The sequence below is a fragment of the Schistocerca gregaria genome, chromosome 1 (assembly GCF_023897955.1).
Source record: "Schistocerca gregaria isolate iqSchGreg1 chromosome 1, iqSchGreg1.2, whole genome shotgun sequence".
Lineage (NCBI taxonomy): Eukaryota > Metazoa > Arthropoda > Insecta > Orthoptera > Acrididae > Schistocerca > Schistocerca gregaria.
The window spans coordinates 274,222,163-274,248,891 of record NC_064920.1 but is presented as its reverse complement, the minus strand read 5'-3'; the positions used below and the strand labels follow the sequence as shown (position 1 = coordinate 274,248,891).

Sequence of the window (26,729 nt, the reverse complement as noted above, 5' to 3'; positions counted from 1 at the left end):
ACACAAAGAAGGAGACAAGTCATGCCCAAGTAATTATCGACCAATTCCCCTTATACCCATTCTGTCGAAAGTAATAGAGCATTGCATGTAACTCCAAATCCAAAAGCATCTATCTGCCAACAACCTCCTTAGAGTTCTCAATAAGGATTCAGACCTATGTTATCAACTGTGAAGGCAGTGGAAAATATTATTTATTTCACTTTGTCTACATTCGAATCCAAACTTTCTGTAAATGCCACACTTGTAGATCTAAGTAAAGCTTTCGATTCTGTCAACCACAGGATTCTAAATAAGCTCTGCTTGTATGGTTTTGAAGGTAAAGTACTTTCTCTAATTATGTCTTATCTGAGTGAGAGAAAACAAATAGTACATTTTAACAGAAACAAATCCAACACACTGGGTGTAACACGAGGTATGCCACAAGGGTCTGTGCTTGGACCCTTGCTTTTCATAATTTATATAAATGATTTGTCCAATATGATGCCTTGTAAGTCCATACTATATGCAGATGACACCACCTTTCTTACAGTAGATAGGGCCTTGGATATACTCAAGCACAAAAGTGCAGAACAACTCAGAATATCCAGTGTATGGTTCAGAGCAAATGAATTATAAATTAACCACTCTAAAATTGTAAACATTCTATTCAGCCTGTATAACAATGACAACTGTAGTTCCTCAGTTAATCTTCTTCGCATTCATCTGGACCCAAAATTAACCTGGGTAACTCACACCAATTTTGTATGCAAAAAGTTATCCCGAGCCACCTACCCGCTAACTAAGCTCAGGTCTTGTGTGACAGACGAGCTACTGCTAAATGCCTATTGTGCCTTTTTGATAGCCACCTCACGTATGCAGTGCTGTTATAGGACAACACCTCCGTGGCAAATAGAATTTTTCTTTGCCCGAAAAAGGCCATTAGGTGTATTGCTAAAATGAGAAACCATGTATCATGTAGAGACTATTTCAAAGAGTTAAAAATACTTTCACTTACACCAATGTTTATTCTCAATTGCTTAGTGCCCATAGAGGAAAACCAAGAAAGCTATAAACTGCGCGAGTCTGTACACAGCCATGACACACGCCAAAGGCAAATGATGGACATCCTGGTTACTAGGTTAAAAAAAAAAAAAACAGTTACACATACACAGGGATACAATTATTTAACATGCTACCACCTACAGCATACAGTGTGTCACTGAATGTCTTCAAAAATATTACAAAAAGGTGGCTTGGACAAAAAGCATTCTATACAAAAGAAGAAATTAAAGTATGTAATAAAAATGATCTAATCTATTAAAACTGCTGTATGACATGACCACCATATTACATAAGTTCTTCTGGAAATGTTATTGTACCATGCTGCTGGGCTTTACTTACATAGTGCATTTTCCCCAATGGTTAACATGTGTTAAGCCTGTCTGACTCATTTATATTTGTTAAAATGTTTTTCTTAGCATGTGTATTGTGTTACACATACAGTGTCTCCTTTTGTCATTCTGCATGACACATTTATGCTTAATGACTACTAAACATGTGCAATATAAAACATATTTACTCATTCAGAATGTTAAAAATGTATGACTTATTTTGTAATTATATAATGTATGTAGAATGATGACATCAAGTGCATGAAAAATGATTAAAGATGGATCAATAAATCAATCAATCAATCTACTTGTACAACGTACCTCTATATATCCTTTTTCTGTTGACATCCATTGCTGGATTTTTAATGTTCAATTAATTTCACCAAGCCTATCGACAAAGTGCAGCGGAAATCATTTAAATACACCTAAACGATTTTTACTATATAGAATATTCAACTACACACTTAACAGATTTCTGCAACATTTGATTAACTTCTTTGAGTGAGCATTGCACTTAACTGGTTTCTCCAGGCCAAAGATATTCATTTTCTGATGCAGAACTGGACTTAACGAGTTCTTGCAGTGCCCCAAGAATATCTGAGTGTATTGCCAGTTACACATATTTGATCTATGAGGTCGTCACTACCATTGTGAACCTGTGCTCCCTCTTTTCTTCAAACAACATATTTCACTTCCCTTTCCCCAGAAATTTCAGCGATATGAATAAAATTAAAACAAAGTTTATTACAAAATTTTCTTACTATATTAACTCCTGCCATACAAAATTTAACTGCTCTCAATTTATGCAGTGCCTTCAGAGTTACAGCTACAAGCCTTGAATTTCAATATGAAAGTGGAACACTTATACTAATTTTCCTTCCTCAGCATGCTGCCCCTAATTGTTGGAGCTGTAGACTGCAACGTTGGTTGCAACTCAGGTAATGTGTGGGGCTGAAGTGAAGGCTTTAGTCACAGTCTGTTCTACTACCACACGCTATCGCTCCATGTGGCCTCTGTTTTCACTTGTGCTGCTCTCCACATTGCACTGTCTCATAGTAAGACGATTCTTGAAGCAATGCATTTGTATAACCCCACGGACCATGCATACAAATTGGATTTTACGACAGTTCATTACATGTTAGTACTTCCTATCTATACCTTTCAAGTTCAGCTGAAGTTCAATTGCAGTTTAGACACAGTTCAAATCCTACTTATAACAGGCAGATGAAGCACTTCAGGTATCTTTAGGTCCCTCATAAACTATGTGCCTAAACAAACTAGTTTTTCATTACTTAAGTGATTAAGTAACGAAAAACTACTTTGTTTAGGCACATAGTTTATGGAGGACCTAAAGATACTCGAAGTTCTATGTCTCTCTTTTCATTCAACTTTTGTTTTTAGTTTTGCTTATTGTTATGACTTTTGAAATAGGTGAACATCAGCTCGTTAATTAGATATGCCAATATTTGAATGTCAAGGGAATTTAATGCATAGTTCTTTATAAAATTAATGACAGAAAGTTATCGTTCTGGTGCATTGCCTCAGGAAACAGCAGCCAATCACAGTGACAAACTACAATCTGGGCAGTCTTTCCCATAAAAAGGGAGAACAGATATACCATTGGCTACTGATACCTCACATTACTATGTCATTTCCTGAAGCCTCTAATCTCAATTGCTCTGGGAAGAGAATCTTGAAACAGACACGATGGTTGCGAAAGTGAGAAATATTACAGCAGTACATAAGGTACTGCCTCAGTGTCAGAAAAATAAATTGTCACAGTCAAGGACAAATGATTCATTGCTTTCAGCCCACATTCATCTCAATGGTCTATGTTTCAAAATGTGAAATATTTGGTGGTAAATATTTATCTGCCTTCAGTACACAATACCTAATACTGGATGGTTTGTAATCCTAAACATGCCTTTAAATTCAGCAACTGAATGAAGTAAAGTTGAAGAGATTGAAAGAATTAGCCAATCAGTTGGAAGTAAGGGTTTATTTCATCCCTTGATCTAGTTTATGACAATTTGTAAAATGTTATCTTCAGAAGGTATAATGGACCCTAAAATTCTTGTTGTATGAAGCTCCCATTTTACAAACACAAATAACCGCAAGCCATGACTTAAAACTGCAGTACAATAATATTTCATATATGAAGATAAATATCAGGTGAAGTGCCCCATTAACACAAGGCTCTTGTCGAAATAAAAGTTACATACATTAAAACAGAATGATGGCATCCGGATTATACCATTACGCATATAACAAATAGCAAAAGTCAGCTGCTTTCTTGACACAGTCTTATAATGTTTTGAGAGTGATCTGAATTTAGAAATTCGTTGATGTTCTGCTTCATCTGCTGTACATAAACTTCATTAGTGTAAGGTGTAAGTTTCTCCAATTTAGGAATTACCTATTAACAAAGTTTAGTTCATGGCCTCCCCTTCCTCTTTGTTAGATAATTTACTACCTTCAATAACACTTTTTACTACATACAAGGCGAAATGTCATTGCAGTCTTACTCTGTTGTAAGAATATTTTAAGATTCTGTTTTTACAAGCACTTTCATATCTGTTTAATTTTATTAGAATGTTGAACATGCCCAACATTCAGAAATCATTTTTAGGTTCTAGTGAAAGGTAAAACAGCCGGCCATATGTATAAATTTTACTGTATTTAGCTGCTTTCAATACCAACTACAGGTATACCTTTAGTTGGTATCGAAACCACACCAACGCATTAAAATTTTTGCTGTCAATTGGTAGTTTTATCCTGCAATTAAAAACATTTTTAGTTTTATATCGTCTTAGATTGATAGTGACCATACACAATACAGAATTTTCTTTCCTATTTTGATTTACGCAAGATACTCATTGCAGTATAGGTGCATTTCTTACTCAAACATATTTAGTGCCCTCTGCATGTAGCTTCCCTCAGTACTAGAGCCTATACATTTTGGCAGTTGACATTTGCTAATCGACATATGCATAGTGTTATAATCCAGAAGCCTTATGCTAATGGGCCAGTACAGTTTGCATTTACATGCACATCTGAAATATTATGTTTCTGTAGTCTTATGTCATGGCTTGTCGATATTTGTGTTCATAAGGTGAATGCCTCATATGACAAGAGCCATTTGGTTTAATTCACTGTACTGTATCAGTATGTGATGCAACAAGTGAGTATGCGTATCTTACAGTTTTTTCTGTAGTTGTTACTTATTTGTTTTATTCAAAATATTTTTATAACCAATAACATAATATTTGGGGTCCATTCACCTTGCTGAAGAAGATAATTTTACAACTGTCAGATTCTACATCAAGAGTTCTCCATGAATGTCTCACTTTATAGCTTAATATGTCACCACTCATCATATAAGAATAAAACAATACTCCTTAGTTAGTCAAGTAATAATTACAATCACTGTTGTTGGATGTCATTATCAGTTCTTTACGTCTGGTTTGTGTTTGAAATGCGTGTTTATGATACATCATTTTTTCAAAAATAAAACATCACTTAAAGATAATCGTATCTTGAAGGTTTACAGTACCAGGGACTGTCTTTTCCCGAAATTTTGTGACTTTCATGAATTTCCCATTTGCAGAAAACTGAACATGGATGGCATTAAACTGGTGAGTACTTAAAAAAATAGATAGTTGAGTTCATACTTCATGTTTTCCAAATGATTTATCCTGGGTAAAAAGTCTATCAAAACAGAAACTGCTTCTAGTGTAACAAATATTTCTTACCAGTAATGCAAGTAATGGATCCCTTATTGTGGACATTTTAACACTGTAAAGAATACAATTCGGCCAAATGCTCTTTAGTATGTTCATATCACGAAAACATGTTACAATCCGTAGTACATTATCTGTCTTTAACACTGGACAATGCTTCCAGCAGGAAAATTCTCTAAGAAACACAAACAGAATGATATTTTTCTCAGAGATTGGCTTCCTTTTGTCGTATTTTTTCCGGTTAAACCCACATCAAGTAGGAAGAAATACTTGTTCTTAGGAACCAAAAAATGCCAAAACTTCTCATATGTCAATAACACTAAATTTCAGATTAAAATACAGCATCGTTTTTGGTTAAGTTAGAAATATGGTCTCCTAGTTCATCATTAGATGAACAAAAACTGCAGGAAGAGAGTGAGAACATCTTTCTGGTGTACTTAATGATTTTAATGATGTTAACTATTCACTGCATTTAACAATGTGGTGTATAAGGATGCTCTGAAAAGTAATCCTAGTAACTTTTTCATTCTGTTCTCAACATCAGATGAAGAATTACATGTCACGCATATTACTCAGTTGATTTTCCTTCTTTTCTAACGCAAGTTGCAATCCTCTGCCACCAGAGGACTCCAAATTGTAGCATGTAGCATGGTAGTGTGTAACGTAACTACGTTGGGGAGTGACGACCACCGTGCTGTAATCGAATTCCCAAAATCATAAACATTCCAACAACTGGAATAAACTAGGAGCACCCTGTCCTTCAGCACGAAAATGCCATACTCCACCTGAGTGCTGCAACATCAGCAACAATGTAATGCCTTGGCTTCACTGTCTTCCATACAATCATAACTTGGCTCTATCCAATTTTTTTGTGTTTCCATAACTTAAAGAACACCCTCAATAACTTCCCTTTGATGATGATGCATTTGTGCAAGCAGAATAAGGCTGTGGCTCGACCAATAAAGGAAAATACTCTATGGTGATGGTATCAACAAACTGTTCTCTCGTTGAGAGATATGTGTTCGTTACCAGAGGGATTGTGCAGTGAAAGAAATATATATACATTGAGAATAAAAATGTAATGTTATTATATTACGTTTTATTTAAAAAGCTTTAGGGGTTTTCCCACAAAAAATTTGGAGGCATTTCTTTCCAGAATGCTGTTTAATTTATTGTTTCAACATACAACATGAATTAACAATAGAAACATATTACATATGTAGTTAATTTTGTCGAAATCATTGTATCTGTTTACTGTATGATCATTGATAATTGAGAGACTTCATTATTGTTACATATTCTGTAAGACTGGATGTAATCATCAATTGTTAGGAGTAAAAGTATGCAAATTTTTCTAATAATACCACACAGTAATAAAGTAACCTCAGATCCTGTTCACCTTTCAGGTTTTCTAGGTAGATTCAGTCAATGATCAAGGTAGTGGTGATGGTATTCGCGCCCATTTTGATTTAAAACTAAACATGTTACATACTGCACATGAATATGGCAGAAGTTATTGTTTCTTGAAATGAATGTATGGAATAATAAATATTTGATGAGAATTGCCTTAAAAGCATCACAAATAGATACATTACCATTCTCCTTATCATCTATATCACCAACCATGCCCAACATAAGCTATAAGTATATTGTTACTACAGGAGTAGAAAACTCTTGAAAACTGTTTCCCTCCAATTATATGAGCTTTATAGCTTTTGGTCTAATCTGTAGTATGATATACAGCCTCATTATTATAGATGTAACAGTGGAGGGGAAAGGGAAATGTTATTTGATCCTGTCAAACTTTTGCTCATAGATTTTCATGCCAATGTTGTGACATTCTTACTGGTCCATACAGACTGTTGATGAATATTGTTCCTAATACCACACAAAAAAGTCATTTAAAGTTATGGGATATTAATACAGCCTGTTTTCTTCAGTAGTGTCTTAGTCACTAGACATCTGAACACTTCTGTTCAAGTGTCAAACACTTAGTATATCGCCAGTCCATAATTCACACAAGAGATGATGAGTCTAACGCTTTTTCTACATCTTTGAGAAATCGTAAATCCTTCTTCTCTACTTTAATCGTATACTTGTCAAATGAACAGTTCAGTAATATGCGTATCATCTAAAATCGTGCGGCATTCAAGAAGAGACCGTATCTTATATTGGAAATATGAGTTTGTCTTCCCCAGGAATTCATACCAGTTGATTCATTTTGTTCTCTCAGCCTCACTGTCAAAAATACCACATATTTCCTCATCCCCATTTATTTCTTTTCCTTCCTTGCCTTTTATCTCCATCAGTTTAACTTTAATTACTCCATCTAAGACCTTTCGATATTATTTTTTACTATTTCTCCATACCTAATTCGTTTGTTAGTGCTGCCATCTCTTCCTTGGAATGTGTCATTACTCTCATCCGACATATCATGAAAAATGTACTCAGCACACTTTTACTAATATAATAATTATATTCATTCTGGTATCTATTATTATTGTGTGTAACTCAAATATTGTGCAAATTGAAGTGTTCACTCTAAATGATATGCTTGAAGGTGCTACACTTACAGAAAAAATAAACCCATACATAAGGAAATAAATAAATCTTGGTGTCAATACTTTGTGAGAAATACATTTTTACTTTGGGTCAATCAGAAGTGGAAAGAAAGAAGATTAATATTTTACTGTCTCATTCATGACAAGATCTTCAGAGGTGGAGGATAAAGTGGGAATGGCTGGATATGGATTATAAAATAGCCTTGTCCTTCTCAGTGCAGCTGGTTTGACTATTTCCTCCCTCACTCACATGGCTAGTATTGTCACAATACTCATTTTTGTAACTGATTGGAATCAAATGAAGAAGTTCAGCAATAGTAGAAATTAAGCAAAGAAGGCTTTACAGGGAACTGTCATGCTTTCTTGTTTAGTGCAAGATACTTTTATGTCGTCTCTGGCGCCTTCCTCCGACCTCGGTTTTGTTCTTTCGACCCTTCTAGTTCCGTAAGGCACATCTATTCAAGCACTGAGTCAGTATGTGCCCTGCCGATCAGAGCCTTCTAATCTTTATGCAACTGTATATGTCTGGTTCAGTTGATTTGTGTTCTACATATATCTTTCATCTCTGATTAGCATTTGTTTATCAATGTCTCAAAGCAAACCAAGTTCTATAAAATATTTTTGTAACAAAAAATAGGTGAAGTTTCTATAGATCACATTATAAGTGTGAAAAAAGGAAAAGGTTTGTAATTCGAGTTCAACAATTATAATTTATTACTTTCTCTGTTTAATCTATATGACACAAGGAAGGAAAATATATTTTTGCCATAGGGTTCCTTTTATACTTATTTTAAGCAATGTTTGATAGGAAAATAAAATCAAAAATCTTTTATTAGGGTACTTGACACTTGTAAAGTAAAACAAGGGTTTGTGTCACTGTGCTCTCTTCATCAGTGCAATACTGAGCATATACTCTGAAATATGTGCATTAAAACATGCCTATCAAATGATTTCCGTTGCTGTTCATGCCATACTGGAAACTGTGCCAATAGAAACTTTGACTGTTGAAACAGAATCTGACATCTGAAGTAATGGTGTAAGTTTGCAATAAATGTAGAAAATCAAATTAATCAGTTCCACACAAATAAATAGCTAGGGATCTGTCTTTCCAAATATTTATTCATTGATTGATCATGCAGAGATAAAGTTAAATCATTTCTAAATAGTGTTGGCACATAGCACAAAAATCATACAGCTACAGATGTGCATCTCTTAAATATATACAAAAGTATGAGAATCGTATGTCCAAATTCTGCTACACATCACATGTAGAGAAATATTCTTTACTTACAGACAAACTCAGCATTGCCTGGCTATCCATTTTGTCAATTTTGTATTACAAATGAAAACAAAAAAAACTATGTTTGTTGTGAATTATCGAAAAATTCCATTTTCATATAATCAGGGAAAGACCTTTGAAATTGTGAAACAGTTGTACAAAGATCCTGGACAACTGTACACTGGGAGCAGCTGCTTCTCGTGTCTGCAAGACAATTTTGTAACTGTCTCTATGACAACGCCTCTTCATACTTCCATAGATGACAACTGATTTTGGTTAAAGCTGTTTCAGCTTTGCAATTGAAAGTGGTCAAAAGCACTGCCAGATGTCAGGCATTTCCTTAAGTTCACACGATTGTAATAGTGTCTTATAAGTAATGAATGAATGTATTAAAACTTCATACATGATGTGGCATTTTTCATGCATCTCAGTGATTATAGCACCTTATCTCCTGAACTATGTGTGGTACTACAATACAGTTTTGTAGTTACATTTAGCGACATATGTGGATACTCTCTGCGAAATTTATTGCTAATGCAAATAGTAGCACTTAAATAATAAATTTAAATGCCATGCATGATGAGTCAGTTTTTCGAACATCTCTCTGTTTATAATGCCATATTTCCTAAACTATAATAGCTAGGTGGTTCTTACACCTACAGCTATTGTTGCCTGACAGTAAGCGATACACACACACACACACACACACACATGGAAACCAAGAGAAACTATTAGATACTAGCATTCTTCAGTTGTTTTTGGAAGTAAACTTAATGAATATAGGCCATTTCACACTGTCCATCATGCCACATCATGTCATGGCACTGTCATGACAGGGTGTATTCACACTGTCCATCATACCACATCATGTCATGGCACTGTCATGACAGGGTGTATTCACACTGTCCATCATACCACATCATGTCATGGCACTACCATGAGAGGGTGTATTCACACTGTCCATCATGCCACACCACGACAATTTGCTTAGTCCGATACCCAATTGTAAATATGAGCTTATGAGTGTCCGCCCCCTCCAGCTGAGTGGTCAGCACGATAGCTTGTCAATCCTAAGGGAGCAGGCTAGATTCCTGGCTGTGTCGGAGATTTTCTCCACTCAGGGACTGGATGTTGTGCTGTCCTAATCATCATTATTTCATTCCCATCGACGCGCAAGTCGCTGTTGTGGCATCAAATCGAAAGACTTGCACCCAGAAAATGATCTGCCTGACGTGAGGCCCTAGTCACACGACATTCACAGCCTATGAGTTACCATTCATGATACAAAAAGTCAGAGTATAGTATGTGAATTGAGGAAATAACAATGATAAAATTTATTAATGGCAAAAGAAAACTTCATCATGTATGTTCTTCATTAGTTTTTTGTGGTGAAGTGCTCAGAAGCGAGACAATATTTCAAACCATCGACTTGCTAGGGAAATTATGTAGATACAGATACATCAAACAACATTTATAAGGCATCTTGCACTAGCGATTGTGGTTTTTTCTTACATAACTAATACCATCATAAACAACTATATTTTTTTCCTTCAGTAGCATTGACTTCTCGACTTAAAATATTATTTAATGGAAACTGTTTCATCAATTTATTTTCTTGTTTGTATACTGCGAGTGGGACCAGCTCTGTTCTGTTGTTGTAAAACCTAAATAATATTTCCGTTTCAGATATACGATCCCGCTTATGGAAGAAAATTCAATGGAAAAATATCCAAGTCACCATCGAAAATTTGAAATTTGATACGAAAATAAAGAAAACTAGTAAAATAAAGATTAAGAAGACTCAAAAGCTTGAAATCACCCACTATATCATGTGTGAGTTCGGCTAAAATACGCCAACTTCCATTTTAGTAGGCAATGACGTCAACAGAACTTTCTTCCTAAGAAACTCTGATGTGATGTGACAGTTCATTGATGACCCAAGTGAATGCCACCATTTGAAATGAATAATGGAATCCTTTGATGTGACGTAACTTGAAATGAATTCAAAGCCAGCGTGAAATGGCTTAATGTGATCTTTATTTCTGCAAAAAATTCATGGAAGATTATTGTGGGTTAATACAGAGTAGTCCTGTAACTTGTTTATGCGATTGCTTACAACATTGTAGGTTGGGAAAAATCAAGTGTCCAATTCTAGCAGTTGGCTTTGACCAATAATGTCTTATCTAAGCAAGAGTGCTGCATAGAGGCGATATCTGATGGCATAGACCATTTAATAGTCTGTGAATGCTATAAGGCATATTTGTAAGAACAGTGTATAATCAGGGAGGTAAAATTCACAGGAAAAAATAAAATACCTACAAACATAAAACATAATCACATTTTATATGATTAATTACGTAACCACAAACTGCATTGCAAAAAATTTAGGTAAAGAAAAGGAAAGTAACAAAGAAAATGAATCTGCATGCATTAAATAAATTATTGTGGTAATTTAAGCAATTAAGTGAATGAACTGCAGATGACCTTTAAAATCAACTACAATATTATGCACTGTGCCAGGTAATATTATGGAATGATAATAATTCTTAATAATAAATATTGAATCTAGTGGGACTACTATGGAAAAGTGGTACATTTTTGAGGGGAGAGGACAAACTAAAATATAACATAACCACCACAAAATTAACTGAATGATAACCTATCAGATACATAAAAAGGATGTAAACAGGAAATAAGGAGAAAGAAATTCTAAAAGAAAATATTACACAAGTAACGAAAATTCACATAAAAACAATTCTTGGAATCTATGTACAGAATTACGCTATATGGATCAAATCTCGTGATGAATTCCAATGTTCATTACATTCTGCGTTTTTACAATAGGTGTACATTATTCTTCATTGTAGGATTTCGATTTCTGGCGTTGCTTTCTGTGCTATTGTGATACATACCAAACCTTGGAATTGGTAACTATAGTTGACCTATGCAGGTTTCTACAATAGGTCTATCAAGTGTTTTCTTTTAGGAAAATGTGTGCATGTCAGTTGTAGTTATTGATTCCAAGGTTCATTATTTTCAGTGGTTTTGCAATAGGTTTGTGCAATGGTTTGTTTTAAGGTTTGTGTTTTTGTTGTTGCTTTCTGTGCTGCTATGATAAATAACTAATGCTAGAATCGATAACTAGGTTTTTGCAAAGGTCTAGGTGGATTGTTTTCCTTCAAGCATTACATTTAATGTCGCTATTTATTATTAACATATATAGGTTACTCCTAAAAGAAGATTCCACATTCTATTATTTCTGGTGATTTTTATTGGCCATGAATTGTTACTAAGTCTAGAATTTCAACTTTTCGTATTGTTGTTTATACTACAGGAAAAATAACAAATGTTGGACCTGTATAGCTCACGTAAGAGACTTGAACAAAAAAAAGCAAATCCTAAAAGAAAAATCAGGAAATACTTAATGAAAAATTACATATAATAACGACCTATGGGTTGAATAACTAGCACTGAACCATATAGTTGTTTTCTTATGTTTCAGCCTAACCTCACCCTTGAGAAACATGCCATATTCGGAAGTAATAGCCAGATATTTGTAATAACGACGATTATAAATGTGACTGCAGATCGTTTCACTTGTAGCAGTGTAAGTTGTGCTCAAAGGTTCCTACCTAGCTTAACCCATGGAAATCTTGCCAAATATTTTTTCTGAAAGTTGAGATTATGAATATGATAGCTAATCGTTTCACTTGCAGCAATTTAAGCCATCCTCTTAGATTCCTTTCTAACCTCACTCTTGAAAATACGGCCACATTTGGAAAAAAAGACAACAAATTATTTGTGAGAACCAAGATCACAGAAATGATAACAGGAAAGTAAGCTATGCTCATAGGTTCCTGCCCAATTTCGCCCTCAGGAATCGTAACATATTAGGAACAAATAGCTAAATATTTACGACATCTAACATTATAAGTATGATTGTTACAGAAGAAAAACATTAAAAGAGTTTAGTATTGAAAATATCGTGCCAACAGTTGTCAAAAATGTTGTTGTTGTTGTTGTTGTTGTTGTTGTGGTCTTCAGTCCTGAGACTGGTTTGATGCAGCTCTCCATGCTACTCTATCCTGTGCAAGCTTCTTCATCTCCCAGTACCTATTGCAACCTACATTCTTCTGAAACTGCTTATTGTATTCATTTTTTGGTCTCCCTCTAAGATTTTTACCCTCCACGCTGCCCTCTAATACTAAATTGGTGATCCTTGATGCCTCAGAACATGTCCTACCAATCGATCCCTTGTTCTAGTCAAGTTGTGCCACAAACTCCTCCCCAATTCTATTCAATATCTCCTCATTAGTTAGGTGATCTACCCATCTAATCTTCAGCATTCTTCTTGAAAATATTACGATTGCAAATTGCTGCACTTCTCCCAGTGGAAATACACCATGTGAAGTTACAAGCACTGAAAACAAAAACAAACTATGCATATATCAGTGACAAAGGTGATACAAAAGAAAGCAAGTTCCTTAATATTTCCAAATATTCTGTGACAGACATAGTAAAGGAATCTCAAACGTTCTGTGGAACAACTTGCACTTAAAGGTTAGTGCCACTGTAAAAATGTAGGGCCTAACTCAAAAATGTTGTAGAACTTGTAAATAAATGTAACAGGGAACGCTGCTAAAACTATGAGTGTAAAACTGTAATGGTTAAGAAACTCAAAAGTAAAAGTCGTGAACTTACCAAAAATTTACGATTTCCTTGACTGGTTGTGTGTAATCATGGAGATTGGAAAATCTAATTCAGATTTGTTCATTGTTTTTAGGAAATCCAGTAATATCTGTGTGGAAGATATTAGCTATCATGAAAGAGACTGGATAAACAGAAATTTACTGATAGTCTGATAAACTTGTTAAGCACTTACATGGTCAGATAAGTATGTGAAGTGCCCAAAATGCCCCATACAATTTGTACATAGGTATTGTAACATTACAGGACATATTGGGACATATTGAAGTATTCAATACTGTAGACTTTTAGGGGATGTCGATACAGATATGCAAAATGTAAAGGGGAACTTTGGTGATGTTTAAATATTGTACTGTGTCAATATTAGGACATTTTGCACAGAAAGAACAAAAATAGAAGTAATGTAAATATATATTAGTGTTAGTAACCTATTTTCATTCAATTTTGTAATTATATTTCATTTTGTATAAGAAAGTCTCACTGTTTGCTGTAGCTCTGATTAATTGTATAAATTATCAGTTTTGAGCTAAATTATTTCGTATAATATGGACAAGATACTTTTAAAAACTCACCAGCTAAAGAGAAAGTCTCTAAATGAACGTTTAATACACCCTTCTGGAGCTTTCTATGGAGAAATTCTATATTATGATCGCAAAAATACGAAAACTTGTGAAAACTGTTTCATAACCTAATTTCGAAAGACGATTTGTATCAAGAAATATTGCTAAAAAGATTTATTTATGTTTTGAAGCACGATTTAAATCATTTTACATATAAATAGTTGTTCTAAATCACTCAAGAAATATCCAGAATCAAATGTCAAGATATTTCTGGAAACATCGGTACAAATCTGGTGAAGGTTATCCAGAAGCTGGTAGAAAAATGTTATAAAATCTATTTGGAAATTATGCTTGTAAGAATTTATATGTACTGATCCTTTTACTTTCTTTAATCTGTACTAAAATTCTGTAATGTCTAATTTAGTTTTAAGTCGTGAATTGCTATCGTATAATAAACAAAACATTGTCAAAGACTCTCATTGTTTGGAAAGATATTAATACACCTAGGAGTTGTCAGTTGCCAGTTCGGATATGCAGTGCGGTTAGCTCGGAGAGTCAGTTGTTGAGTCTGTGAAGTCTGTCAGTTTTGTTTGTAAATAAACGTCTGTAATGAAGAATTACTTGTTGTCGTCAATATGAACTCAAGACCTTTTGCACGAAGCAGACACCTCCTAATGCAACGTTTTAATTTGGTGTTGAGGAGCTGAAATGTTATAATTTGGTTGAGGGAGCTAGGATGTTATAATTTGGTGGAGGCGCTGGGATGTTATAGTATGTAGCTAATTTCAAAATACAACTCTGCCTTAATATGTAAAACAAAGTAGCTAACAGCTAGTTAAGATAATTTTGAAATGGAACATCCTGAACAGCTACTGCATAATGCAAAATCTGAAATAGGTTTTCCAGAGATGAATTCTGAATTTCTCTCTTTCTTCCATTAAATATACCGTCAATACGAAACAAATCCGACTTAAAGCTGCTTCTAAAAGAATTACATTGTGGTTTTCTGTGTCTCAATGAACACTTGATCACAAAAGAAAAAAACCAGTTGTATATACATGATGGCGACAAAACAGCATCTGCTTGTCTTAGATCCAGTGCAAGGAAAGGAAGTGTAGGTATACTTGTCGAAGTGTACATAAAACTTAATGTCAGTGTAATAGATATTAAGCATATAATTCAAGAAGAAGGGTTTGATGCAGCCAGTGTACCATTCCCTGAATGCCTGGTTATTGTGGTTTCCCTATACTGGACTCTCAATACAGACTCAAAAGTTAAGTGAACTGTGTAGAGAAACTGTTACTGTTTGACTTACGTATAAAATTCTTATCCTTTGTGATATTAATACAGAAGCTAGTATTCATAGTTCTAAACTTAACCTTCTGATAGATACTGTGAGATCACACAATTTCTTCTGTCTAAATGGTAAATCCACAATACACAAAGCCTAGATAATTTTATCCCAAATGTCTGCAGAAGGAATGTTGTCTCAGATTTTGTGAAACCCATGCCTGACTATGTGGGCATATTTATAAAACTAACTAGACGTGGTAAACTTCATGAGCAAACAAAAGAACCCAGGGCAGTAAGACAGCTAAGCAATACAAACATAATAAATATGACACAGGTAATTATAAGCATTGCTTGGAATTCTACTGTGATACAAATAAACTCATTTACTGTAGCATCTGAGTGCTTCCTGCATACTATTGTCAATATCTTTAATGACTGGTAGCCACTCAAAACAAATTCGAGTTGGTTACACATCAAGAAGCAGAAGAAAAGATACATCATATATCCATACATTAAGAAAACTATTGAGAGTCTATTATGAAAAATCCTGTGTAGACGTTCACTAAAAACTGTTTCTGACAAACTAAAAAAGCTATACAGCAAAGGGCTAACTGTTGCTAAGAAAAAGACCAATGATGATTATATTCTTAAGTCCAGCAGCAAATGCAAAGCAGCTTGGACTGTAATTAAAGGAGGAACTATTCTTTCATAAATGATTGAAATTTGCTTACGACAGTGAAGTCAAGACAAGAATCATGGAAATATAAACGGATCACTTCTTTCTTGGAAAGTTCGAACTAACATTGGTTCAGAACGTCTTTAATAGAAAACTGTCTACCCTAATGAATTAATGGAAGTAATCCCCAAGCTGAGCAACTCTAGAACAGAGGATGCCTATTGTTTGTCTAATTGTTTCTTAAAAATGTAGTAAATGCAAACAGTCAGGCCCTGAGTTCCCTTATGTAACCGATGTTCAAAAGAAATGTTGATTTCCTGACACCTTGAAGCTGACCACCATCTGGCCTCTGCATAAAAAAGGAGACCGAAACTCACCTGAAAATTATTGGCATATTGTATTATTGCAAACAGTATTGAAAATTATTAAAACCACAGAAAACACCAACTGAATACTTTTTTGACAGTAAAAACCTCGTAAATTGGTGCAATACAGGTTTCAATATCGAGTGTCTACAATTAAGGCAGATGAAGACGCATTATGTGCCTTACTTGGCTTTGAAAACAGACAACAAACCATGCCACTCTAGTGGATGTTAGCAAGGTCTTTGACGCTGTTTCACAAAATATTTTAAGAAATAGAACATTATGGAATAAAAGGCAATGAACTATTACTTATGATATCACATTTAGCTAAAAGAAAACAAATGGTGATCACAAATCCAAGCAAAAAAAACTTATTTTCTGAATGTGAATATGGAGCTTCATAAGGTTCTGTGCTGGAACATGTAAATGACTTGCCAAGTCTTTTGCCATGGAAAGCAGTCTCTTTTGCAAGTGATACCAGTTTCATAATATCTCATAAATAAATGACCTTTGATGAAAGAGGCAATTCAGTGGTTCAAGGATAACATATGCAAGCAACAAAACAGAGCAGATGATGTTCTCTCTCAGTAACCTTGTTACTGATCTGCACAATCTCAAGGCAATGACAATGAGATCCATCTAGACAAAAGTTATGTTGGAATAACCAGACAGAAAAAGACTTCAATGAATTATCTAGAGCAGTGTACATAATAATAAAATACAAGACCTGCATAAATCAAGACCTACTCCAGATGGCATATTACGTATTTTGCCATACACCCTTGAACTATTGTCTAATACTCTGGGGAAACTGTTTTAATTAAGAATGCTTTCTTCTGGCAGGAGAAAGTAATAAGATCCAATTTTGGTCTATGAAACACAGCTTCCTGCAAAAAAATATTTCAGTGAATGCAGAATACTTATTGTTCCTGGCTAAAACATACTCAGGTTCTTGTCTGTGCCAAAGAGAATGCACATATATACAAAACTAGGGTTAATCTCCATACTTCTGAAACCAGGGGCAAAAACCTGATAAATGTCTCCTGGACTAGACTATCCAAGACTAAAAATAATTTTCTGCACATTAGCATGGTATTCCTGAGCAAGGTCCACAAAGTGTTAGGGACCTACCACACATCAAATTTAATATGTGATGGAATCATGGTTAAAAAGAATGACCTTCTACAATGTTGAAGAATTCATTTGTAGTAGTGTAAATGATATTATAATTTATTTATAATCTGAACTAGATGCTGTACAATATAATTCATCTAATACACAAGTGTAAAGTAACATTTATGTAAATCAAATATGTAACACTATATTCTGTTGCAACATTACATTCTGTAAAGAAACAGTTTCCACCAGAGGATTTCTTACATAACACCAGTGTTGTCTTCAGGCAAATAAAAGGATTTGATTTGACTGACTTGCAGCAATTTAAGCTGTTTGCTCAGGATCCTGTGTAACACACCCTCGGAGATCATAACGAATTTGTAATAAACAACATAGTCTACCTCAGTTACTAGGTCAATCACAGATAAAATTTAATAATAGGCCACTTACATCTATGCGTCATAAACTCATGTCATCACACGAATATCAACGGACAAAGTAAACTCCTATAATCTGAGCTGAACCGTCTGTCACATTTGCCTTAAAGTATAGTATATTCATAGTGATTTACGATGCAAGTCGAGCTTTCTAATTAAATATATTGAAGAATTAGTCGCAAACTTGGGTAGCCACTCAGCTGTGAGCTGCACTAACCATGACAAAAATTGTTTTTGTGTGTTTAGATTTCAAAGTAGTCTGAAACGAAGATAAAGATCGGCAGTAAATTGACAGAGATAACTGGGAACCAGGACCAGGGGCTCAATTGTAAGCATATGTTAATAAAAGTAGCTATAAACATGAAATCTATTGTACAACGACTGCTGAAGCAGTTTGTCCCAGAATTTTTTGATTCCTGAGGTATTTTAGCAATTGGCAGAGTGAAGAGGAATATTTATTGTGGTGTATTTATACACCGTTATCATAAACATACACACACAAACTGAATAATACTTGACGCCATATCGTTGTACAGGTGTGGTAGGCTCAGTGATAATTATGATTTTTTTATAGTAATTAACCATTGTGATCAAACTGGCAAAGGTAACGTAACCTTCAAAGAAAGCAGTTTTGACCACAACTCAAAAAGTAACAAATTTTCTGTCTTATTTTTGTGTTAGTGATAAAGATATTTAATAACAGCATGAATTACAGATACAAAAAATTTATATTTGGTGTTTGGAGGAATGGTTCCTCAGACCTCCCTACTGGGCAAGAACTAATTTAATCTGATGAACAAAAAATAACAAAAAATACCAAACAACATTAGTTTTGGGGACTGTACATACTTCTAGGTTTGAGATCATGCATGGTACATTTCTAGGGGCCTCACATTGACATCAGCCTACATTTATATAGCCATGCAGTATTACATTTCAGTTTTTCTTCCATAAGAAAAAGGCATTCTAAATATCTCTATACACAGGACTTATAGTTTGGTACGCTTAATACAAGCAATATCAAATATTTTATAAGGAATAATGTAAACGTTGTGTGAGTAGGTTAATCCCCCACAAGGTGAACATTACCAAATCCTCAGAGTTGGGAAAAACATGGCAGACGATTCAGCCTATTACGTAGGACCTCTTGGTCAAAGCTGATTGGTGCACTCGAACACCGGAATTGACCCAACAGTTTGTCATGTGATGAATGCTGTATGGGAACAATATAACTTGGATTATAAAAGCATATATGATAGATACACAGTTCGGAAACAGAGAGTTACAGGCTAGATACTTATATACATATCTGAATTATGGCATGTGAAGCTCTGCCAAAACTTGGAATGAATAAAGACAAAAAATAAGAAGTGGTCAATTGCTGTATGTCCTTTCAAGTAATTTAATATGCAATCGTTTTATACCGAGGAGGGTATCCTAAGCTTCTTGTTGTCAAGGGACTTCCCATGATTTCTTGCTAAAATGGTTTTAAACAACTAGATTAGAATATTCTAACTTCTGAAAGAAATAAGTACAAGGAGTGAGTCAACAGATCTATTAAATGCACTCTCAACAATTAAATGGTTATCGCCAAGATAAGAAAACAGGTCAGATTATAGAATTTGTATGGATGAAGTCACATTCTGGCATTATACACAATGATAAATCCGACCAACAAGTAAGAGAAACGATTAAGAGTGAAGACCTATAGACAATAAACTCCCATGCACAGAAAAATCCTAATAGTAAAAGAACAAGTGCTTCTCTTATAGCAGGAAGAATGAAATCAAAGTCGACAAACAAGAGGTAAAAGCTATGCAAATATACAACAATTCATATCAACACAACCATGGTTTGCGACGTACAAACATTCAAGGAAAATTATAATATGCATTGTGAGAATGTTAGACAGTCATGGATCTCTTCACCACCCATTCACACAGAATCAGTGTATCTGAGGCAACCTACTATCAGTGTGAAGAACAAAAAATAGGTGACATAAACCATATTTCATTTCGAGAAAGCCAGAGTCAACTTTTTAAAGCAGTTTTTAAACTTGCGTCATTGCCAGCCACTTTGCGCGAGCCCTGTTATCGGAGACTGAACCACTAGGATCTACCACGTCATATCCAGATTTATAGCGAACTAAGACATAAAAAATTTGAAATAATTTTGCTCAGTGAATTTAACTACAGAAATGAATAAACACTTAAATGGTTAGCTGTCAATTGTGTCTTTGCAGTAGAGGTATAAATGTCTCTACCTGATTACGTACATGAATGAGGAAAGACAAATGTTATCTTGCTATATGTTTGCGTATCGAAAGAACTAAAATGTGATGTCTAAAAAGTTTGTATGTTAGAAGCGAATAAAATTAAAAAATATTCGAAATGCCTTGGTTCCATACCAGTGATCTCTGCTATGAAGTAAATTAAGTATCATCTTTGGTCGTTGATGTCTTTTGAGATTGATCTTTGTACGGCGTTGTGTGTGATGTGAATGTGGTGGTAAATGGTTTATGTGTCGGTACTTGTGTAACTATTAGTTTGTGTTGAGTGGAAAATATTAGTGCAGTGGTTCGTATTTAGTAAACAGTTGTAGTAGACGGTAAGCTTTCTTCCGACGAAAACTTAAGTTATGATTAGAGATATTTTTGTTGGCGCACTTTCGTGAAAAATAGATGTTTATGCAGCCGCCATTATTACAAATGCCGTAACAACGCGCTTTCGGAGGTAAAACTTTGTCGTGAGATAGGTTACTGGTGAAGGAGACGTTGTTATTGATATTCAAGTCGCAGCTCTGCGCACGCGCAGTACAGCATCCATTTTCTTGCTTGCTGGTACTGCGTCGTAATACGTGTAAAGTATTTGTCTGGGTCCTGGACTGTTGCGAACAGATGTTACTAATCGTGCCGTAACTAATCGTTGTTAATAATCATCGAGTGCGCCGTGTTATTTACGTGCTTTGTCTTGTAAGGTGAGCCTGTTTGCTAATATACGAAATTGTCTAAGCGTTGGTAGTTGATTCCTTTGCAATCCACCCGCAGTCAATACGAAGTTACATAAAATTTTAGTTGTGCTGTTCTGGGCACGACGTTCGTCCCTGCTTGTTTGCGTACTGAGCATTGTTCAGAACTCCGTATTTTATTTCTCAAATTCTCAGGAAACATTCTGTGAACTTTCTGCCAGATCGGTTGTGTTTACTCTGTCGCATGATTTTATCGTGTCAACTATTATTTTATGATAAGCACCTTCAGAATTGCTATATGCTTGGGTTAGTGAACCACCATGCCTAATTTTTTGGGCAAAGGCATTAATTTTTCTGGGAGGTTGTTTAATGTATTGACAGCTTTTCAGTATTAATTGTTAGATTGAAATGTTTGATTAATGACCTAATGTGCCTATGTTTTGCAGTTCTGTAGTATGATTTAGTATCAGTGTGTCTTGGGACATTTCAATTGTAGTTTGTTGCACTGTATCTGATGAGGAATGAATGTCTTAATAATTTGGTTTTAGTTGTACTTTCTGAGAGATTCTATTTTCGTGTAGCTAACATTATTCATTCTATACCTTTGTTGGTAATTTGAGACAACCTTTCTCCATTTCTTTTAGGAACAAAAACATGACAGAGTACGTGCAGGTTGCGGAAGAAGAATGTGAGGAGCCTGTGGAGCTTCCTACTGAGGAAGATGGCACACTGCTACTTTCAACATTGGTAGCACAGTTTCCAGGAGCATGTGGTCTGAAGTATCGTTGTAAGGAATCGCAGGGTATGAGAGGGATTCGTCTCGCTGATGGAAAATTGCATCCACCAGAGGATGGTTGGAAAGGTAATTTATATTGTTGTGTATTCCCCAAAGAGAACAAAAGGAAATCAGATGATAATACCATTAATTCAATGTCTAAGACAAAAAGAATGGAAAGCAAGCTGAAGTGCACTGATCTAATTGTTCTTGGTTTACCGTGGAAAATTAATGATCAGCAGTTACGTGAATATTTCGAGGCATTTGGTGAATTGCTTATGTCACAAGTTAAGGTCGATCCCAAAACAGGACAGTCAAAGGGATTTGGTTTCATTAGGTTTAAGGACATAGAATCACAGATGCGAGTCATCTCACAAAGACATTTAATTGGAGAACGTTGGTGTGATGTTAAAATACCTAATTCCAAAGATGGACACATTCAGCAAATGCCATCTAAAGTATTTGTTGGCAGAGTAACTCAAGATATGACAGCTCAAGATCTAAAGGATTACTTTTCAGACTTTGGTGAAGTAACTGATGTTTTCATTCCAAAACCATTCAGGGCATTTGCATTTGTGACTTTTTTAGATCCAGAGGTAGCTAACAGTTTGTGTGGAGAGGACCATCTTATTAAGGGTGTATCAGTTCGTACGGGCATGGCATTGCCAAAAAACGCCGATAATTACGCCCGCAATGCAGGCGGGTATCAAGGTGGTCCCAATAGGCAAGGTGGAATGGCAATGGTTGGTGGTGCCAGAGGTAGAGATTGGGAAGACATGAGAATGGGCTCTGCATCACCTCGGTCAAACAACACGACATTGACCCCAAATGTAAATATGGGTCAGATGGGTATGGGTATGTCGGGGCAGGGAGGTGGTAGTGGTGCAAATATGGGAGCACAAGGTAACACTTCAGACATGCAGAATGTATTGTTGACAGCAGTAAACCCCATGCTCGTGGCAGCTGCTTTAAATCAGGCTGGTTGGGGACTGATGGGGTCAGGTCAGCAAGGTGGACAGGCTGCTCAGCAAGGTAATCCTAGTGACACTGCTTCAACCGGAACAAATCAGCAACCCACTAATTATGGTGGTGGGTGGATGAACAGCCAAGGACCAGCCGGGGGCAGCACCAATGGCCAGCAGGGAATGTGGTCACAGAAAAACAAACATGATTCAATGCTGAAATATAACTGATGGGGCAATTATTTTTCCAGTAGTCCATCCTATTTAGTCATATTTGATGGATGGTATGCTCCTCATAGAGAGAGATATAGCTGTTGAATGCTGCAAGGTCATATTTTGCAAGAAACGGACCGTGTGCTGAGTTTGTTAAACGATGTGGAAGATCATTTTATGTTCATAAAGCATATGTACAGAATTGTGTGTGTGTGTGGTTTTAATTTTTATTATTTTTGTAACAAGTCTCAGATTAATGACTTTAGTTTATCACCTCATGCTGAAAGTGTGTAATTTTGATGAAAGGGTTTTTCCTTGCTACTAAACCTTAAAGCACACGGTATTGAGCATTTCCTTTTGTAATGTTTAATTATATAATGAAAAAAAAACATAATTCATTTGTATTTCACATGAATGTTCACAGATTCACGAAAAGTGTGTGTTTTGAATTTAAAATATTACTCCAAAGAAACTTGTATGTATGTACTGTGATTGGAAATGGTTTTTTTGTTGTAACTGAAGAAGTGTCCGTGTGAAAACTACTTGACAAATGCTTTTTTGTATATAGTTACAAATGGTAGGCAGAATCCATGAATGTCTCCAGTTCTTAATGTCATGCAGTATGTATTTAAGGTCAAGAGATTGTGGCTGAGATTGTAGTCATTAAGTTATCACACTACCAGTGTGAAGTGAGTGTATTGGATTTGGATTGTCGTGTTTGTGAAGCTTGATTTAGCGAATGTTAACTGAAAAATGTTTGTGTGCTGAGTGTTTGAAATTATGAATGTGTAATAATGATTGAAATAAATGCTTTAAAACATAAATAGTGGGTTTGAATTATATTTTATTTAATAATTGCTGAATAAAGTTCGAAGTCTGACATTTTGCTGTATTTTTTCACATGAGCAGTGGGGGCTAGTTACAGGGTGGAACAAGCGATTTAACACCTCATACTTATATTAAAATTTTATCATTTGCATAAACAATGGTGGTTAGTAAAGATTAGTCTTTTAGGTAAACTGGTTTGTAGGCAGTGAGAAAGTTCCTAGAGATTTCGCTTCACAGGTGTATGAAGAATTCTTAAGTGGTGGATGTCTAATTTACGGCTGAAGTCTTCTCATTAATGTACCTTCTCTCTCTCTCTCTCTCTCTCTCTCTCTCTCACTCTCACTTTATGTGTGTGTGTGTGGCATTGGTAATGTGGAATTTCTCATTTCTTGTGTAATGCATGAAATAATTATTTCATGTCTCATTCCAATTGTTTTGTCTGGAAATACTCATAGTGACTTCTGGCTTGATTTTTTTTATCCAGTTAACATAAAATTTTAGGGCTTGTGGAAGTCTCCCAGCTGCCATCATTTTTGTGAGTTTTCATAGTGTTCTGTGAAGTCCATGCCTCCCAAGGTAGTTCAATGAGGAAAACACTCATATGGGTTTACAGTTTGGTGGCTTGATTTTGTTAATAGGGGGAGAACTATTCTGATATGGCACTCACTCTCCTGTCGCTGTAAATTCCAAAAGTTCATTGCATTTATTTCACATAATCATCACCACCATCATGGGAGTGTGTTAACTCACCTTGCAGGGTGCATAACTACTGCACTATTCCATGGTGTATTTCTAAAGTAAAGTTAGCTTTGTCAAGGTTTCTTTGCATTTGGTAGAGAATGTACATGGATGTATCACTTGCATGTACTTACCAAATTAAAGCTTGCAGCAGTTACTTGAACTGATTGTTAAATAATGAATATTTAGTAATGTAATTTGTGTTTGATGTTTAGAGAAGAAATGTTAATGAAGTTTGGTTATTGCATTAGCATTTATCTAAATCAGAAATTAGTGTCCATATTATGTTCGTTACATTTGTTAAAGTGATGTGGCCTGCTGGAATCAGTCTGTTGTAATTCTGTTTTCTGAGTAGCAATTTTATGCAGGAATGCATTTTCCCTGGTGGGAGAGTGTTCATCTGTCCCTTCAGTTTAATGTAACATGCATAACGGACATGCAGTTACCTCTAGTACATCTGCTGAAGTTCAGTAGACAAAATTAGACTGAAAGCTGCATAAGTGTAGCTTAATGTTGCATTTAATGTCATACCGTGCGTATCTGCCTGTGTAATGCAGAATGACTGTAAGTAAGTGCTTCTTTGTTGAAATGTTTAGCATAGTTTCACAGTTAGATGAAGTTGCAGAGAGCAAATATTACTTCGGAAATGAATTTGCAATTGCATCCACCAGTAAAAAGTTCCCCTCGAAACATCTCTAGAATTAATATTTACAAGTCTATTTTATTTTCATGCAGTGTCTAAATGTGTGTGTCCACTAGACAAGTAATTTCTGAAAGCTTTTGCTGAAGTGTTTACATTAGAGCAAAAACCTGCACAACTTTACCTCTGCAAGTTAATTTCTGTTATTATTGAAGAAGAATGAATAAAAAGCTGTACATGTTTGTTATTGAGAAACATTATTGACTGCATTAAAATCTAGTTTCCAACGTGGCTTGTCTGTAGTACAATCAGACATACAAAATGTGCAAGCTATACTACCAACAGATTGCGTTTTCATTAGTCACAGATTTTTTGCAATCAATTTGTTATTTTACATAACACATTTACATTAATGCTAAAATATGAAGACTTACTTACTGACATTCAAATTCTCCATCTGGTGAAACAAAGTGAATAATAAATTATTTTTGCATGTTCGTGGCTGTGGTGGTCAGATGCATATGTTTAGGTCTACCAAATGTACATGTAGTTTTGCTCATCTGCCTGTGTGCTATTCTCCTTTTTAACACTTGACATTTTAATACTGGTGTTAAACACACAACTTCTGCAAACGTGAGAACAACTTTCCAACTGGCAGGTTCGGGAAATATTTGCAGCAAGACACAAGAAATTGTTTCCACTAACTTGTGGAAGCTACTTCTTCAAGTTGAAACTTGTGAAAGTCGACTTAGGAGTGTTTCTACATGAAACAACTGACAGAAACAACTTCTGGAAGTTTACTTGTTAGTGAGCACATGCCTTAACAGCAGAACAACTAAAGTTTCTCTTCCAATATAATCTAGCAGAGATGGCATTGTGAGAAAGAAAACTACCCTGATGGATAAATTTTCATGTGTGATTATTTAGCGGCACTAACGACTAAGCAAAAGTAAGGCGATTACATTATTTAATCCTCCAGCCATGGTCGAAGCAAGTGCGCCTAAAGCTCTTTCTGCACAATGCTGTGAGGCACGCTGAATAAAATATCTGGGTGTTTGTTTGTTTTAAGCTATTATTTTTCTTGTCTGGTCTTTTCTGTTGCTCTGGAATATCAGGAATCTTGTATTACACGTTCATAGTCTCATCCACACAGTTACACATATGTCTTCTCACACCAGGAATTTTGTAACCAGTTTTGCAAGCTTGTGTATGGAACATTGCTTCAAGACATGCCACTATCAGAAAAGTTATGAGCAAGTTTCTCTGTGTATATTACGTTGAACAAGATTTTCATGTCCCCTGTGGTTGGGGGATTAAACAAAAGAGCTGCATGTACATTAAATGTTGGCTAGAAAACACTTGTAAATTTAGTTTTTGGTCTTCTAGTTACATTCCCTGTGACCATTTTAATTCTAAGATAAAATTTCTCCTCAGTTTTATACAGGAAGGATTAAACACAAGAGCTGCCTGCTTAAAATAATTTCAAATTGAGCTTTATGTTT

The 26,729-nt window shown here is 35.2% G+C and overlaps 1 protein-coding gene across 2 annotated transcripts; it reads left to right on the top strand.

Moving 5' to 3' along the window:
* Window positions 1-20,544: 20,544 nt before the first annotated feature.
* On the top strand, window positions 20,545-23,845 carry LOC126340623 (TAR DNA-binding protein 43-like). Of its 2 annotated transcripts, none has more exons than XM_050001704.1 (2): window positions 20,545-20,711; window positions 21,716-23,845. In XM_050001704.1, exon 2 carries the CDS (start codon window positions 21,726-21,728, stop codon window positions 23,037-23,039), a length of 1,314 nt encoding a protein of 437 aa, XP_049857661.1. In that variant the 5' UTR covers window positions 20,545-20,711; window positions 21,716-21,725; the 3' UTR covers window positions 23,040-23,845. The 2 variants fall into 2 exon arrangements, with proteins under 2 accessions (XP_049857661.1, XP_049857662.1); XM_050001705.1 differs by having other exon boundaries at window positions 20,564-21,080.
* The last annotated feature ends 2,884 nt before the right edge of the window (window positions 23,846-26,729 follow it).

Coding starts and splice junctions, on each gene's coding strand:
- LOC126340623 (XM_050001704.1), top strand. CDS start 21,726: ATGACAGAGTACGTGCAGGTTGCGGAAGAAGAATGTGAGGAGCCTGTG.